The sequence below is a fragment of the Python bivittatus genome, unplaced genomic scaffold, assembly GCF_059951505.1.
Source record: "Python bivittatus isolate LINGU-HERP-01145 unplaced genomic scaffold, Pbiv_v1 ctg000700_np1212, whole genome shotgun sequence".
Taxonomy (NCBI): Eukaryota; Metazoa; Chordata; class Lepidosauria; order Squamata; family Pythonidae; genus Python; species Python bivittatus.
This window is the reverse complement of record NW_028277098.1, coordinates 72,936,702-72,952,545: the sequence shown is the minus strand read 5'-3', so window position 1 is coordinate 72,952,545 and position 15,844 is coordinate 72,936,702. Positions and strand designations below refer to the sequence as shown.

General features: G+C 39.8%; 2 protein-coding genes across 4 annotated transcripts in view; one reads left to right on the top strand and one right to left on the bottom strand.

Moving 5' to 3' along the window:
• Positions 1-445: 445 nt before the first annotated feature.
• Positions 446-10,463, top strand: EIF6 (eukaryotic translation initiation factor 6). The gene is made up of 6 exons (XM_007439325.4): positions 446-628; positions 1,241-1,326; positions 2,293-2,468; positions 4,918-5,094; positions 5,844-6,025; positions 7,582-10,463. The coding sequence occupies exons 1-6, from the start codon at positions 516-518 to the stop codon at positions 7,589-7,591; spliced, it is 744 nt and encodes a 247-aa protein (XP_007439387.1). The 5' UTR covers positions 446-515; the 3' UTR covers positions 7,592-10,463.
• An 805-nt stretch (positions 10,464-11,268) lies between these two features.
• MMP24 (matrix metallopeptidase 24) overlaps positions 11,269-15,844 on the bottom strand; it is a 61,133-nt gene continuing 56,557 nt past the window's right edge. For 2 of the 3 annotated variants that reach the window (XM_088154215.1, XM_088154214.1), the window contains 2 exons: positions 14,432-14,698; positions 12,282-13,204 (listed from right to left, as the gene is read on the bottom strand). In XM_088154215.1, the coding sequence (XP_088010341.1) occupies positions 12,867-13,204; positions 14,432-14,698 (605 nt within the window). In that variant the 3' untranslated portion in view covers positions 12,282-12,866. Of the gene's footprint in view, positions 13,205-14,431; positions 14,699-15,844 lie in introns of all 3 variants that reach the window. The other variant, XM_088154213.1, reaches the window with a different exon arrangement.

Here is a 15,844-nt window from a genome sequence, read left to right as displayed (position 1 = left end):
TCTTTGCTCTCCTCCAGCGGTGTCCGGATTTTGGCAGCCCAAACCTGCCGCCCTACGTCATAAACCGGTCAAAAATTCTAGATCTTTCCGCAATTTGGTGGGGAACAGCTTCCGGGGAAAGAGAAAAACAACATCCAACGCCGGCCCGTAGTAAGACTGTGGACTGTGGCTGGTGTGGGTCTTCTGGACTGTGTGGCCGTGTTCTGCAAGTTTTGTTTCCTAACGTTTCGCCAGCAATCTGCCCTCTGAAGATGCCGGTCACGGGTGCTGGCGAAACGTTAGGAAACAAAACTTGCAGAACACGGCCACACAGCCCGGAAGACCCACACCAGCCATCGTATTCCGGCCGTGAAAGCCTTCGACAATACACTGTGGACTGTATTTGTCCAATCAGCATAAGCCTAGGGGAGATGACATCACCAGCGGAATTACGTCACTATCGGTTTCCGGGCTACGGGAGTGGAGGCCTGTCCTCGTGTTCCGTTCTGCCATTTCTTCTGCTTGCCAGCTCTTTTATGGTTATGGCGGTCCGGGCGAGCTTCGAGAACAACAACGAGATCGGCTGTTTCGCGAAGCTCACCAACGCCTACTGTCTGGTGGCCATTGGAGGCTCCGAGGGCTTCTACAGGTGATTAGAGAAGCCGGGCTTGCTTTCTCTTCCTCTCCTCGGGAGTCTCTTTGAAAGCTGATCGCTTCCTGGATCCTGGCCCAGGTTTGCTTTAGTCATCCGACAGGCAATGAAGAGGCCGCGCCTTGATTTTTCCGGATCAGGGCCCTTCTCTGCTCCACTGCAGCAGCTTCCTTGGGTTGTAGTTTGCCATTAAAGAATAAGTGGGAAAGGCTGCAGGGCTCTTCCTTTATACTGAAAGAACACGACTGGGCCTTATTTCGTTCTGCTGATTATTGCTTTAAGCGTACTTTGAGATAGGTTGGGTTGGGCAAAACCAAGCAGACAAAAATGACCCAGTGACATCCATGGCCGAGTGGAGACTTCAATGTGGGAGCCCCCAATACCACTCCAGTACTGACTTCTATATCAGGGATCAGCACCTGTGAAGGTCTGCTCTTTTACTCATCCTATACTGGATACGTTCATTAAGTCACAAGATGGCAGTAAGACTATTCCTCTGCAAGTTATTCCTTTACTAAACTTTTTGGGAATGTAGCTCTTCAAGCATGTTTGAATTGAACTGAAGTTCATGATCTTCCTTGCATGTTTAAATCTTATTGTTGTGTTTAGTGTCTTCGAAGGGGAGCTTTCTGACACCATTCCTGTAATTCATGCTTCTATTGCTGGATGTCGCATCATTGGCAGAATGTGTGTGGGTGAGCTGCGTTCTTCATATAGATTATTTGAGTTTCCCTTAAAATGCAAAATTCTTATCTCATTTTAGCCTTAACTTATTTGATAAGTAATTTTTATTTTTATCTGTGCTTTTTGTAATATTTCAGAGAAGGAAGGCAAGCTGTTATTGCACCCTTCAGTTATAAAGTCTAAATGTACTGCTGAGTACAATACATTTTTATTCTGATAGCTTTTGAGTGAGATCATTAAAAAATGTTTAAAAGTTAAAAGTTTTTGTTTACAATTTAGTAAAGATACCAGGCTCCAGAATTGAAACACTAACATTAACACTACGGGGTTGTATTTGTCAAAGTTTTATGTTAAGGGAAATCCATTCATATAATTTGGATTTAGCCTATGAGCTCTTCATTGTGTCACTTGCTACAGTTTCAGGAAGATGGAGGAGCTGCCTACCTAAGTGCCTATAAAGACAAAGTATGGAGGATGAGGGGGTTTGTTTCCTCATAACTGCCATATTTATTTTCAAAATCTTACATTAATCTATTGTAAGATTAAAAGATTTTCAAAATCTTATATTAATAATTGAAATAATATGTTCTTTTGTAATGTAGTAAAACCAATGAAATCCATTTATTATTATTTATTTAAATTTATTATGGTTGCCCACTCCCATTTACTAACTTGTTAGACAGCTATGATACTTTTATTAAATTGAATTTTATTCCTGAAGGTAGTAGTGGAATTGGAAGAGGTGACTAGGTAGGCAGAGTGTTGCCATTTTTCTATAATATATGCTTGTATTTGTGTTGTGGATGTATTTTGGTAGGAAACCAAGTCTGTGGCAGTACTGTAAACCGTCATAGGTCAGATACTTTTAAAGAACATTGAATTAGATTCATTGTTTCTTATTTCTGGTCCTGGGTCATTGTTTTATGGCATAGAATTTGGGGGGCAGGAATTGAAGGCAATTTTTTCTATACTTTTAGGTAACAGGCATGGGTTATTAGTCCCAAACAATACTACAGACCAGGAACTTCAGCATATCCGAAACTGCCTTCCTGACTCAGTGCGAATCCAGAGGGTGGAAGAACGTCTTTCTGCTTTGGGCAATGTCACTGCATGCAACGACTACGTAGCACTTGCCCACCCAGACATTGACAGAGTAAATGTCAAAATCTGAATCTTTTAATACTAAACATGCTGTTTGCACTAACTAATCTTTAGCAAAAGTTTACCAAACATTTTTTATTCAACATTTGCTATACAAGTAGTCCTTACTTAACGACCATTCATCCAGCGACCGTTCAAAGTTACGATGGCGCTGAATGAATGGTAGTTACAACCGGTCCTTGAAGTTCTGGCCATTGCAGCGCCCCCATGGTCATATGATCAAAAGTTGGGCACTTGGCGACCAGCCCACATTTACAACCGTTACAGTGTCCCATAGTCACATTTTCCTGCCCTGCGTGAACTGCCTCTGCTTCAACTCACCCCACCCCCCTATCTACCCCTCCATCTTGGCCAACCTGCACTCCACCTCCTACCCCTGCCATCCCCTGCCCCCAGCTGACCTTTGCCATCTTCTTCCTCCCACTTCTGGCCCAGGATCCACATGCTGGCTGAGGGCGCGGTCCTGAGCTGTGTGTGGTGAGCGCAGCTGGGCGATAGAGCCTTGTCTGTGGAAGGGAGCTTGCCAGGTCTCGCCAGGGAGGAGGCAGCAAGATGGAGTCAGCGGAGGAGGCAGGGCAGCAATGCAGGCAGAGGAGCCACGTCTTCTGCTGCCAGCATGAGGAGTAATAACCCGCAGAACGCAGCAGGACAGGACAGCAAGGTGCAGCACGCTCCATTGCCAGGCAAGGCAGGAGGGGCAGCAGCTCCCCAGATGAAGGTGGTGGCTGTGCGGGAGGTGCTGTTTGGGGTGGCAGCAGAACTGGAGGAAGTGAAGGGACAAGGGTTTCAAAGAGGTGCAGTGCATGCTCTGCAGCTCACATTGGAAGCACTTCTGAAGAATTGACTGGGGGAGGCCCAGTCAATTATCTTTGAAGCTGCTCCTTCAGGAGGAAGGGTGCACCCGGCTGGGGCAGCTGCTGACCCTTCACAAGGCCTTACAGGGGGAAGACTGGGCTGAGCAAGCAGAGTGCCTGTGGGTAGTGTCTGTCAGCACTGGGCTTACCCCTCACTGAAGCCTGCAGGCCCTCTGCTGAATCAACCTCACTTCCAGCGTGAGCTGCAGAAGACTAATTATGTTGAGGTGACCCACTAGGAAGCACAAAGGCAAGCCCTGCACACACACTCTATCCCCAGGCACCTGGTATACTAACCATGCAGATAAACAGCTTTGCTGTAAGGTTTGAGGTGTGAAGTCACAGAAAAGCTTGAAAGAACATGAATAAAAGAATAGGGAAATAAAAAGTGAGGAAAATGGACAGCATAGTAATGTCCTTATCAGCCTTTTCTGTCTTGTTTTCACTGACATGTCCTGTTGGTTACTATCTCAGTCATTATTTATGTGATCACATCTCATAATTACTTGATCTTTGAATTATAACACATTAGACATTAGGAGTATGCAATGAATATAAAATAGTCAAATGTAAACACATCTGCCCTTGTGGACAAGTCACTATGTATGGTGGCTTATTATGTAGGAAATCCTTTTTGGAGAAGTGATCATATTCTTCAGGTTAGTGACTTTGTTCCTAATTCTCTGGTATACCTGAACTGGAAGGGTGTGATTGGAGGTTGTATCCATTGTTAGGTTACTGAAAAAAATACAGCTGGAAGCTTGCACAAGTAGAACAACTAGTGAAAGCATAACTGATCCTGATAATGGAATAGCTTGTGTGAGCAGAATCAAACTTTTGGATTTGGTATTTGAGTTAGAATGAAAATGGGTTGTACAAGTAATTGAAGAGTGACGACATTGGGTGCAGTCCTAGAAATATAATTAAACTGATAGAATAAAACCAGGAAATATGGCAGTTACTTAAATTTTATTTAAGTTAGGGACTTCCTAGAAGTGCTTTTAATGCCAGCTGCCGTATCTCTATTTTGGCATCCTGTTTTCAGGTTGCTGTAACATTTGGCTGGTGTGCAAAGTACTGAAGAAATCTCATTCTTTGGAATGAATAGTAACTACCTAGGAGGAAAAGGGAGACTAAATTATCTGGATTTTAAGGATATCTAGATATAATACAGTTTTCAGTTGATGGGACTTTAAAATCTTTTAATTCATATTTTAGCAATCTAAAGATTCAAAATCTTTTGAAATAGGTTTACAAGATTTAATTGAGTTCTGCTACTAAATATGCATTTCAGTTAGTTTTTTCTTCCCCAGCAACCTTTCAAGGGCACCATTTTAGGTTGGACAGCAAAGTCTGTTCCTTCCAGTTCATTATGAAACAGATACCTTTTTATTCTGACTGTTGCAAATGTCTTTCATTTCAAGATGAACTAATTAAAGCTATTTTGCTAACAATAAAAAACATTGGCTATGTTTAATAGTGTTGAAGTTCTATGGTTAAAAACAATGAAAGTGTAATGATGATCACTTGAAATCAGATAAATGTGTTGTAACAGCCCTAATTTTAAATGTCAATTTTTTTTTACAGGAGACAGAAGAGATTCTAGCTGATGTACTAAAAGTGGAAGTATTCAGACAGACAATAGCAGACCAGGCACTTGTGGGAAGTTACTGTGCGTTCAGCAACCAAGGAGGATTGGTACACCCTAAGACCTCTATAGAAGACCAGGATGAGCTTTCCTCATTGTTACAAGTACCCCTTGTGGTAAATATTTTTTCTGTTCAAGTCTTGGAGTGTTCAGTTTCTTTATATCATGAACCAAATTACAGAATAGGATTTTAACATCTTATAACTAGATTTTGCATTGGAGATGTACTCATCCAGAGTTTCACCCCTCAATATGCCACTATAGCTTGGCTAATTCAAAACAGGAGATCACTTACTACAGTTGTTTCTAATTGTTTCAATATTTTTCCCTTCGACTTCTTTTTGGATTAGATAATATTGTGTGGTCCTTGCCGCATAAAGAAATAGATAGCAAACCAGTTATTTCCAAATATACATGACTTAGTGAAGCCTAATCCTAAATGAACCATAAAATTAGGAGCAGTGAAGATTTGGATGAACAATTCCAGTGGGAAGACATTGAGAAATATGTCTAGTATAGTTGTGTTAATTGTATGAAATAGCATGTGAAACATCTAGTGGGAATGATGGTAATTGTGGTTCATACATTTTGCTGAGCTATGGTTTATTGTAACCATGATTTGTTTAATAAGCCAGAGTTGCTGGGTTCATAACACCAAGCCATAATGCATGGTTTGGACAATAGTAGAAAACTGCCAGTATGATGACTGTTGAACGTCATGAATATCATGCATGCCTGCTGAAGGTTTGGTCCTCTGATCTATTTAGTTACAAATAGGGTTCATATTCATGCAGCCTTAGGCAGGGATTGCTAATAGTATGCATGAGAAAGAATTTCTTAGGCAACTAGCTATCTTTCTTACCAGGCTGGAACTGTTAATCGTGGCAGTGAGGTAATTGCGGCTGGAATGGTTGTGAATGACTGGTGTGCCTTCTGTGGCCTGGACACAACCAGCACAGAATTATCTGTTATTGAGAGTGTCTTCAAACTCAATGAAGCACAGCCAAGTACCATTGCTACTACTATGAGAGATTCTTTGGTTGACAGGTGAGTCAAACTTTAATCTACTTTCAAAAATTATTAGTGATGGATGGTAGCTGGAATACAACTATACTTATAATGGCTTTCTTCAATAGTCTTAATGTGTTTACAGCCTTCTGTAAATTCCAAGGGATTCAGCACTCTGAGAAGATGTATAGTACAGGTAGACCTCGAGTTACGACTGCAATTGGGACTGGGATTGCTGTCGCTAAGAGATGGTGTCGTAAAGCACGACATCACATGACCACATCGCTTAACAATGGCAATCCAGGAAGTTCCAGTTGTTGTTATAACCCAAGACATGTGGCTTGTTAAGCAGAAAGCAGAGGGGGTTGCAGGTAAGAAGCAAGGGAGTGCTGCAGGGGGGTGGCAGAAGCCATGCCACATGTGAGTCAGGAGAGGAGGTAGTTGGTGCAGCGTGACCTCAGAAAGGCCAGGGAATGAGGGTCAGGGTACATGCATTCGCAGAGAGGCCAAGGAAAGAGGCATGGGGGGTTGTGTGTGTGCAGTCGCAGGGAGGCTATGGAGAGAGGGCATGGGGTATGTGCATGCATGTCTGCAGTTGCAGTGAAGCCATGGAAAGAGGGTGCAGGGTACATGTGTGTGATCGTAGGGAGGCTATGGAAAGAAGGTGCAGGGTATGTGTGTACGTGTGTGCAAACACAGGGAGGCTGGGGAAAGAGGACACGGGGTGCATGTGAGCGAGGGGGGGAGAAGGGCACGGTGTGTGCAAGCAAAGAAAGGTGGGGAGACTTACCCCAGTAACGTATGAGCTTCCTTGCCCGCTTCCCATTGACTTTGCTTGGGGGAAGCTGGCAGGAAAGGGCGCAAATGGTGATCACATGACCCCAGAACGCTACAACTGGTCATAAGTGCGAGCTGGTTGCCAGGCACCCAAATTTTGTTCATGTGACTGCGGGGGCATTGCAGCAGCTGGAACTTCAAGGACCGGGCATAAGTCCCTTCGTTCAGCACCATCATAACTTCAAACGGTCACTGAACAAATAGTCATAACTTGAAGACTACCTGTACCACTTTCTCATTAATAAACATGCAGATGTGTTTCCCTTCTTCCACCTGCTTGGATCTGCTCCCCGTAAGATCACATTGTGCTTAATCACTGACTTTTAGGAAGGTGAAAAGGTAATGAGGAAATGGCATTTACACGATACATCAGGTTAACTGGGCAGAAATAGTTCAGCATTGTTTATTATTACAGGTAGTCCTTGCTTAATGACCACAGTTGGAACTGACAACTCTGTTGCTAAGCGATGCAGGCACTAAGCAAGATATCATGTGACCATGACTAAACAGGGCAATCAACAGAATGATCATAAGCGAGGACTACCTGTATTGCATTAATAACCTACCATTTCTGTACACAGAATAGTTATCTCCTAACTGTGTGGCTGAAGTTTTTATATACATCTCACGTAGTTTCATTTTGGGGTACTGGTTGTCAATTGGACCTTGTCTGATTTTTAGAGATCAAGCATGAAAGTAAAGCTGGAGCCCTTCAAGTATGTTTTTTTGCTAATAATAATTTCTGTTTCCTTTTATAGCTTGACATAATATGCTCCTTGCCTGCAGAAACACTGCAGGAATGAAATGCCAGATTCTGATCTTGACTGCTCACTGAAGTAAATCCTCTGTTTAGTGTCCCTCCAGTCTAAGAAGGAGATCTCTACCACAATCACTTTTTCAAAACTATATTATTCTAAACTCTCTTTGGCAAGCAAGGTTTGAATAAGAAAAAAAAATCATTATGTCCCTTTATTTTGTTAATGTGTTCTTTTGCTTTCATTTATTCATGAGATGATGTTTAGAACTTATTACGTGCAATAATGAATTAAGCAAAAAAAATTTTTTTTTCACACTATTCACCAGAATGCTGCCTGAAGAATGCTATCTTTTCTGTTCAAAAGTGATTGGTGTTTGTGTTGTTTCAGTCTGGAACTTTTCAAGATAGCTTTCACATAGCCAGTAAGACCAGATTAACATAGCTAGATCCTCATGTTAACTATCATGGATCATTCTATATCCAGAAAATAATTTAAGGGGCTGAAAGAAACTATGGAACATTTCAGTAAAGCCAAGTATTCAATAAAGAATTTATGTTTTCTAGGAGGGGAATGGTCATGGAATCTTGTTTGTCCATATGTGAAGTCACTGAAAAGCCAAAGAGTATTTGTTGTTTAATGGAAAGTCTTTTTCTGTCAGAGGAAATAATAGACTTAAATTGAAAGGTATTTTTTCTGATAGTTGCCTTCATGCTTATCTTTTAATATCAGGATATATTGCTCCTATGTCTTAAAGCTACAGTTACAATGTTTGTTGTGCACAAAAATAGGAGTTCTTGCAGTTAGTTTATTTGGAATTGGGGAGATTTTATGATAGCAACACAGTCAAGTTAAAGCTTTAATAAACTTTAATCCTTGAAATAATTGGTATAGACTTTGAGTTAGACTTGAAATAGCAAGAGCTGTATCAAATTGAAGTCTGGGTAGGTTTCATTGTACGTAACCCTGGGAATGTCTGCACTTTTAAGTGGGAATATATAGGGTCAGACATTATTTCTATCATTTGGCACTTGTGGAATATACATAGAAAGCTATGCCAGTAAACTGAGAAGTTGATATTTTTGTTATGGTAGTAAACAGAAATAAACTTCATTGCAGTAAATACAGTGAACTTGCATCTTAGAAACTGACAGATTTCCTGGACCATTAATGAGATAATCAGCCTTCCAATGGATTTTAAAGAGTTTAATGATGTGGTACAGACAGACATTTATTTTAGAATGAATTAGACAAAATTGTAGCCCTTTGGAAAAGATAACAGATACTTTCAATAAATGTATTGGTCTTTGATCTCATGAGTATTTGATTTGTATTACAGCAGGGGTGCACAACTTTTTTTTGACTCAACAGCTGAATCTGGTTTGTGTGACATGCCAAGGTGCATATTCTTATTGAGTTCAGGCTTCCATTGTTCAAGGTGGTTTTTTTTCTCCAGTGTTTTTAATGGTGCCCTAAACCTCTGCAAGTCTTAAAGCATCCATTTTGTTCCCTCAGTCCCTCTCCATAAAAATAAGATAGGCTAAGTACTTGGCCCATCCACTCTGGGTGCTTGTGAAAGGGGTAATGGCAGTACTTTTGCCAATCAACTTAGATGCTGTATTATAGTATAGCTGTGGTTATACCACATAATCAGATTAGGAACTAATCAAGCTATTGTACCAAACTTTAATCTGGGCCCAAAAACTAATAATACAAGGGAAAATAATACAAGATCATTGATAGAATAATATTGAAGAAAAGTTTAGCTGCTAGTTCAGGACATATATGCAAGGAGGCCTTTTCATATCAGTGCTGAAGTCAGAAAATGCCTGTTAAATCCTACTTGATCCAAAGGAGACAAATGCTGAAACAATCTAAACAGAGTTCATACTATAAACCAAGCATGAGCATAGTACACAGAGTATTACTTTATTTGATGTAAGGCTTCAGACTAAGTGTATCCATTTCTAGAAATTACAGCAATAGTTCTCAACACACCTGGATTCTGAAAGTGGGAGATGTGACCTCTCAGTGCTATCCTAGCCACCATGAAAACACTTGATAACACTACTCCCAATATCAAAGGAGAGAGAGGAAGTACAGACCCTTGATCTCCAAGCAATATCAGATCAGCATAAATTTGCATTAACCAACAGTGTAGTTTAATAGCTTTGCATTAAACCCAATGGGAGGATTTAAAAAAAAAAATCAAGCTGAGAAAGGAGGAAAACAACAGAAACACAGTTCTAGTAACCCTACTAGTTTGAGCCTGGTGAACTTTGGAATCTTTGGCTTCTCAGTGACCAAATTCAATCCCACCCACTTTATAAATTGTTTAAAGAAATAACAGTTAAGCTGGTTCTTAATTTTCTATGAAGAATTTTCTATGGTTTTTTCTAAGTCTCAACTGGCTTAATTCCAAAGTAGAAGCTATGTTTAGATCAGTTCATTCAAGTCTAGAAATGTATTGAAAGATTGCTTGATAACATGTGGGTACAGTAAGATCATTATAAACAATCAAGCATAAAACCAAGATTCACATTTGCAACATAAATAGATGTTACTCTGCCCAAATCTTTAAAAGGTCTTTGCAACAGTGCAGTTAAGTGGCTTAAAACCTTGACTGTTAGGACTGAAAATGCATATGTGCTATCAACTTGTCTTTCACTGTCATATTGTGCATGAGTTGATGATGTGCTCATAGCTCATTTTGGTACATAATATTAATAGCACAGTACTACCACATCCATTCTATACTGCATTTCATGTTGAATGCACAAAAAGTTTATTGTAGCCCATGGCTAAAAGTCAACATGCTCTAAAAACCATGGATTCTGAGATGCCTTTTAATCTGTATCATTAAAGAAGTGCTTTACAATCCTATAGTGTGGCTTTACTGGACTTTCAGAATATCAAAAGTATAAAATATATTTCATTTAAAATTGTGCATGACTTCTTTCTTAAATTAGTATGTTCTCAGTTACAACATAAATATAAACTAGTATAACATTTACTAATTCCAGTGTTTCCAGGGGTTGAGACAGAATTATCTATTTCAAAAAGAAACTAGCTCTCTGCTCTGGGGTTGTTGTTGTTTTTTCCCCTTGTAATAATTATGTGGGAAATAGTTTGAGTGTTTAATCTTTACCATAGTCATCTGTTTTCTTTAACTTTTCTTTTGAATCATTTTCAATCATTTTCCCTAGCTGGGCCTTGTGTCTGAGCCCAGCTGAAAAAAGATAGCTTGGAGTGGATTTACAGAATAGAATCAGTGAGAATTTGGAAAAGCTGCACCTTTCCATCCTTTATGTTGTTATTGCCTAGTAGAACCATTGAAAGCAACGGATTTGTATTGATTAAAAAATTGCCACTTTGATTTCAGTGGATCTGCTTAGAGAATCACAAAATCTGGAAACAACCCTCACTCTGCTAATGGACTGTATATTCCCATTCTCTTGACAGAATTGGCATTGTATAGCCATTATCTAGTTCAACTTTTCTTGCAGGAGCGAGAACGATCTTCTGAGGAGAGGACCATAGTACCTTCCATGTGTGGGAAGTCTGCTCACATAAATCGTTATGTCACTTGGGGAGATTCCCATAATCCATAACATAGTCCATTCAGCATTCCTTTGGAAGAGGCAGGGTTTTTAGGAAGAGAAAGCAGCAAAAATATTACTTTTTGTCCATACTCTTTCATGGATTGGATCCAACACACCCATGTTTACAATTGCCTTTTTAAGGGGCATGCACAAAACAGAAAATATTTTGTACTGAACCTGAAACTGCCTCATAAGTTCTGCCAAACCTTTGTGAGTGGCTGCAGTTGTCAGAACTGAAACCAGCAATTTTATGGTTCTGGGTTTTGGCTGAGACAAAATCCAGAGGGGGCCTACTGGAAGAGTAAACAGGGGAAGGCTGATGTGCCTGCTCTTCTTTCCCATCCTCTTCCACTTGGCTTATGTGCCGTCCTAGCCATTGAACTCAGCACCTTCCTTTTCTTACTTCCCTTATGCTGTGCTTGAAACTCTGGACATTGGCTGCAACAGCTATGGTGAGGTAGGGGAAGGCAGGCCATGGGAAGATTGGGGGTGGGCAGGCTTCAGGTGAAGCCAAGGAGGTTGATAGGCAAGGCCCTATCAAACCCTAATCTTCTGAAGGCCTTTCTCAATCTCCCCTTAATCATGTTTTGCACCCCTTATTCTCCTATTTAAATATACTGATGCCAGTAAACAGTGACTTATTTACACTGCCAAATTTTAAAATTACAAGCTTTAAAATAACTTAAAACATTAATTTCCTGATTTATGTCACCCCTTCCATCATTGCAAACCAAAATTCCCATTGCAAACTTGCCCACACATTTTACTATTCTAATGCATATGTGATTTATTTTCACTTATATAAATGGCTGAAAATATCATGGAGCATACATTTCATCTTATAATGGTAACAATTTATTGTTGCCAACTTAAAATAGTGGTAATATGACATTTAAATATTTATTACATGACAAGTTATTAAAAACAAGATCATTAAGGTCTGCATTCACATCATTAGTGTTTATAAATTCAATTTCTTAGTCTTGCAGACTAGTTGAATTCAGAAATTTCATTTCTGTTAGTTTTGGTGATCTGAAATGACTTTAGAGCTGTTTGAAGTTGTGGTCTACACAAAATTACCTCCTAAGAGCTCTTTGTGTCTGTTGTTGAAGAGTGGAGACATTACCATGAATGTACAAAACATCTGACCAGCAGGTATTGGAAAAAATGGTATTCAGGTAATTGCCTGGATCCTGTAATAAATTAAAATCTTTCAGAATGACTAAGCCTCAGAATGTCCTCTTCAAAAGGTACTGAAATGTTCCTTTTGTGGCCCACAGAACTGTCCTTTTTTTATGAGGCAAGTGTAGAAAAAAAGACTCAATAGGTGGTTGGCTACACTGGCAAATGCTGGGTTTAAAAGAGGGCACTGAAGAAGATTGCTCAAGTGAATTGAAAAAAGGTTGAAGCAAACTCCTCTTGAGGTCTCCCAACACTCACTGAGTGGGTTGGTCAAATATGTCACACTAAGACACACGGCACTGAGGCAGTCAGAAGGAAAGCGGCTCTACAGTGCAAGGCCACCTGGGTTTAGTTGATTTTTGTTTTTGTTTTCAATCCCAGAATTCTCTGACTCATTTACGCCTCTTGAAGAAGTTGTTTGGCAGGCTATCCATCAAACCACCTTCTAATGTCTGCAGCCCATCATCATCATCATCTCATGAACCAAATGAGCTACTGAACTTGTCATACCCATTCCTGCACAGGTCTTCTGTAGTATGTCACACTTTGCTGAACCTCTTTATTTTTGAACTGGAAGATTGTGTATACCAAGACAAGGATACACAGAGATAAAATGCAGGGGATCACAACTGCAATTGCATTAACGGTGCTAGGCACATCATTTATAGTTACCATAATATCAACATCATCATGAGAGAGGCGTCGGTCTTTGCTTCGTTCAACTTCCTTCTGGTTGCAACCCATCCAGTCTTTGAGAATTGACCTAGGGTACCCTGGCTCCACAGTCAGCCTCTGGTTATCAAACTTCCAGTATTCCTTACCTTTATAAAAGTAAGTATAAACTGAAAAAGAAAGCAGAAATTACTCCTTTCACGACTACTAGAATCATAGAGCTGGAATCAGTCATTTAGGCCATTGTGTATAGGAATCCAAATTAAAGTTTCTCAGACAAATTGCTGTCCAGAACTGGACACAGTTTTGAAGTGGGGCCCACCCAAAGCAGAACAGAGTGGAATGATTACTTCTTATGATTTGGAAATTGCGTTTCTTTGATACAGCCTAGCATTTGTCTTCTTTGCAAGCCACATTATACTGCTGGTTCATATTCAGTCTGCAATCAACTATAATTCCAAGATCTTTTTTGGAAGTATTGTTAGCAAGGCAGGTAATCCCTCATCCTATACATCTGCATCTGATTTTTCCTTCCTAAGTGAAGAACTTGTCTTTTTAACTTTAACTTTTTAACTTTATTTTTACTTTCAGCCCATTTCTCAAATTTATCAGCATAATCTTAAATTTTATTTCTGTCCTCTAGACGATTAGCTACTGCAGTCAATACTGTATCATCTGCAAATCTGATAAGCATTTTCTCATGTCTTCAACCAAATAATTAATAAAATATTGAAAAGTAGAGGACCCCAAACTGATTCTTGTGACACCCCACTCAATACATCTCTCCAACTCCAAATTATTCCTGAGCACTCTCTGAATACAAATTTGAACACAGTTTGGAACACAATACAGTTTTCAACTCCAATTAATTGTCCTACAATTCAGCCCATACTTAACTAGCTTGTCACATTAATCAGCATGTCATGGAGTACTTCGTCAAATGCTTTGCTGCAGTCAGGGTATAGAAAGTCTGCATACTAAGGAGTGGAGATAAAACAGAAAACTCTGTATATGGCAAGATTAGCCATACTTCAGAAGAAAGAGTAAAAAGAAACAATTATTTAGGTTTTCCTACATAAAGAAAATTACATTTGCTTCATTTGCATGAGAAAGAACTTGGGAAATGAGGATAGGAATAAGCATCCATTTATTAAGGTCAGAGGAAAGCTCACTGATGAAATCAATCGAACTTCTAGCTGAAATACAGGATTCAATGAAGCAGAAGCCTAGCCAAATTTTCCAGGAACAGAATATGTACTGCCTAGGCAGGTATCTGCTTATTAGCATGTGTCCCTGCACTCTTATGACTGCTCAGTCATGGCAATCCAAGTGCTTTGCTTAGCAAAAAAATCAGACATGAAATGCTACTGAAACAGATGCCACGCGTTCATACTCACAGCCTTCTTTGCTGACAAAAGCCCCTTGTGGAGCTTGTGGAATCCCTTTCCACACCGTGATTGGCTTGGGGTAGCCTGGATCTGTGGCTCTCTTGTCTTCATTGTACCTCCAGTATCTATCTCCTTTGAAGAAATAGGTTTTACCTACAGGTTCCCACCGTAAAGCTGTGTCAATTCCTTCCCGGGGAAGACAGCTGCCCAACTCCACTAGGCTGTGCGGGTACCCTGGTTCTGCTGTCACTTCCTTAAAAACCCAGTACTTATCTCCTAGATATGAGAAGGGAAAGAACACACATTATACACAATTACTGAGAGCTAATAAAATCATTAACTGGATTTTTTTTGTTGTTTTGATCCTACAGGTTCAGAAAATAGCAGGCAATAATGTTTCACTGATTTCCTTATCTGACTCAAAAGGGTTTTTTGATGGATGAATCACCCAGAGAGCTTAATCTATTGGGCAATATCAAATTGCAGTTGATAAACTGCCTTCCACAAAGTTTACTATATGACTGCAATGTGTTGGAAATTTTAAAGGTTTTCTGGAAAATAATCCACAATTCAGAAAGTTAATGAAAATATGGACTAAAGATGATCTCTCTCTCAGAATTATTATCTAAAGAATAGATTTTTTAAAAAATACTTAACAATAAGGACACTTTGCCTATGCTTCCAGGATTGATAAAAACATCTGAACATCACCAAGTTTTCTAAATAATAATAATGATAACAACAACAACTTATTAAACTTGTATGCCGCCCAACTCTCGACTCTGGGCACGTTGCAATAATCAAACAAAGAAATTACAATAAAATCAATAAAACGTAAAAGATAAAAGATGGCAAGCATGATGAAGCAAGGGGTCTCACTCCCCCTCACCAAAGGCCTGGGTGAAGAGCCAGATCTTCACGGCTCTTCTAAACAACAGTAGAGTTGGGGCCATTCGGATCTCGGGGGGACCTCGTTCCAGAGGGCAGGCACTGCTACAGGGGAAACACTGTCACTTTTTCAGGTAAAACACTATTTACCTCTCAAGTAATCAAATTAAAAATGTAAATTCTATTAAAATGTAGTGTTTGCAGGGGGCTTTTTTAACCAAAAGAATGCATAATGTTTCTAATGTCTTCACATCCTTGCTTTTCACTAATTATTTGAAACAATTCAGAGAATAATTCTCAGGATGTTTCTAGTGGTTCGCACAATCCCTGCTTTTTTCACTTTCAAAACTTGCTTCCATTAATCCTTTTTGTCTCTACCCTGAGAGCACTGCTCAGTTTTGACTCAAAACTAGCCAGAATTTTCTACACAGTTCCACTTTACAGCAGAGCATTTTGGGAATTGAATGCCTTAATTCATGATCTATGCCTTTCCCAATTCAGCATTCTTCCAAATTTTGCAAGGCAACACACACT

What these genes read in the sequence shown, in the direction of transcription:
- EIF6 (XM_007439325.4), top strand. Translation starts at nt 516, where the DNA reads ATGGTTATGGCGGTCCGGGCGAGCTTCGAGAACAACAACGAGATCGGC. An exon ending in CATTGGCAGAATGTGTGTGG is followed by an intron (nt 1,327 to 2,292) that starts GTGAGCTGCGTT and finishes CTATACTTTTAG; the next exon opens with GTAACAGGCATGGGTTATTA. An exon ending in TGTTACAAGTACCCCTTGTG is followed by an intron (nt 5,095 to 5,843) that starts GTAAATATTTTT and finishes CTTTCTTACCAG; the next exon opens with GCTGGAACTGTTAATCGTGG.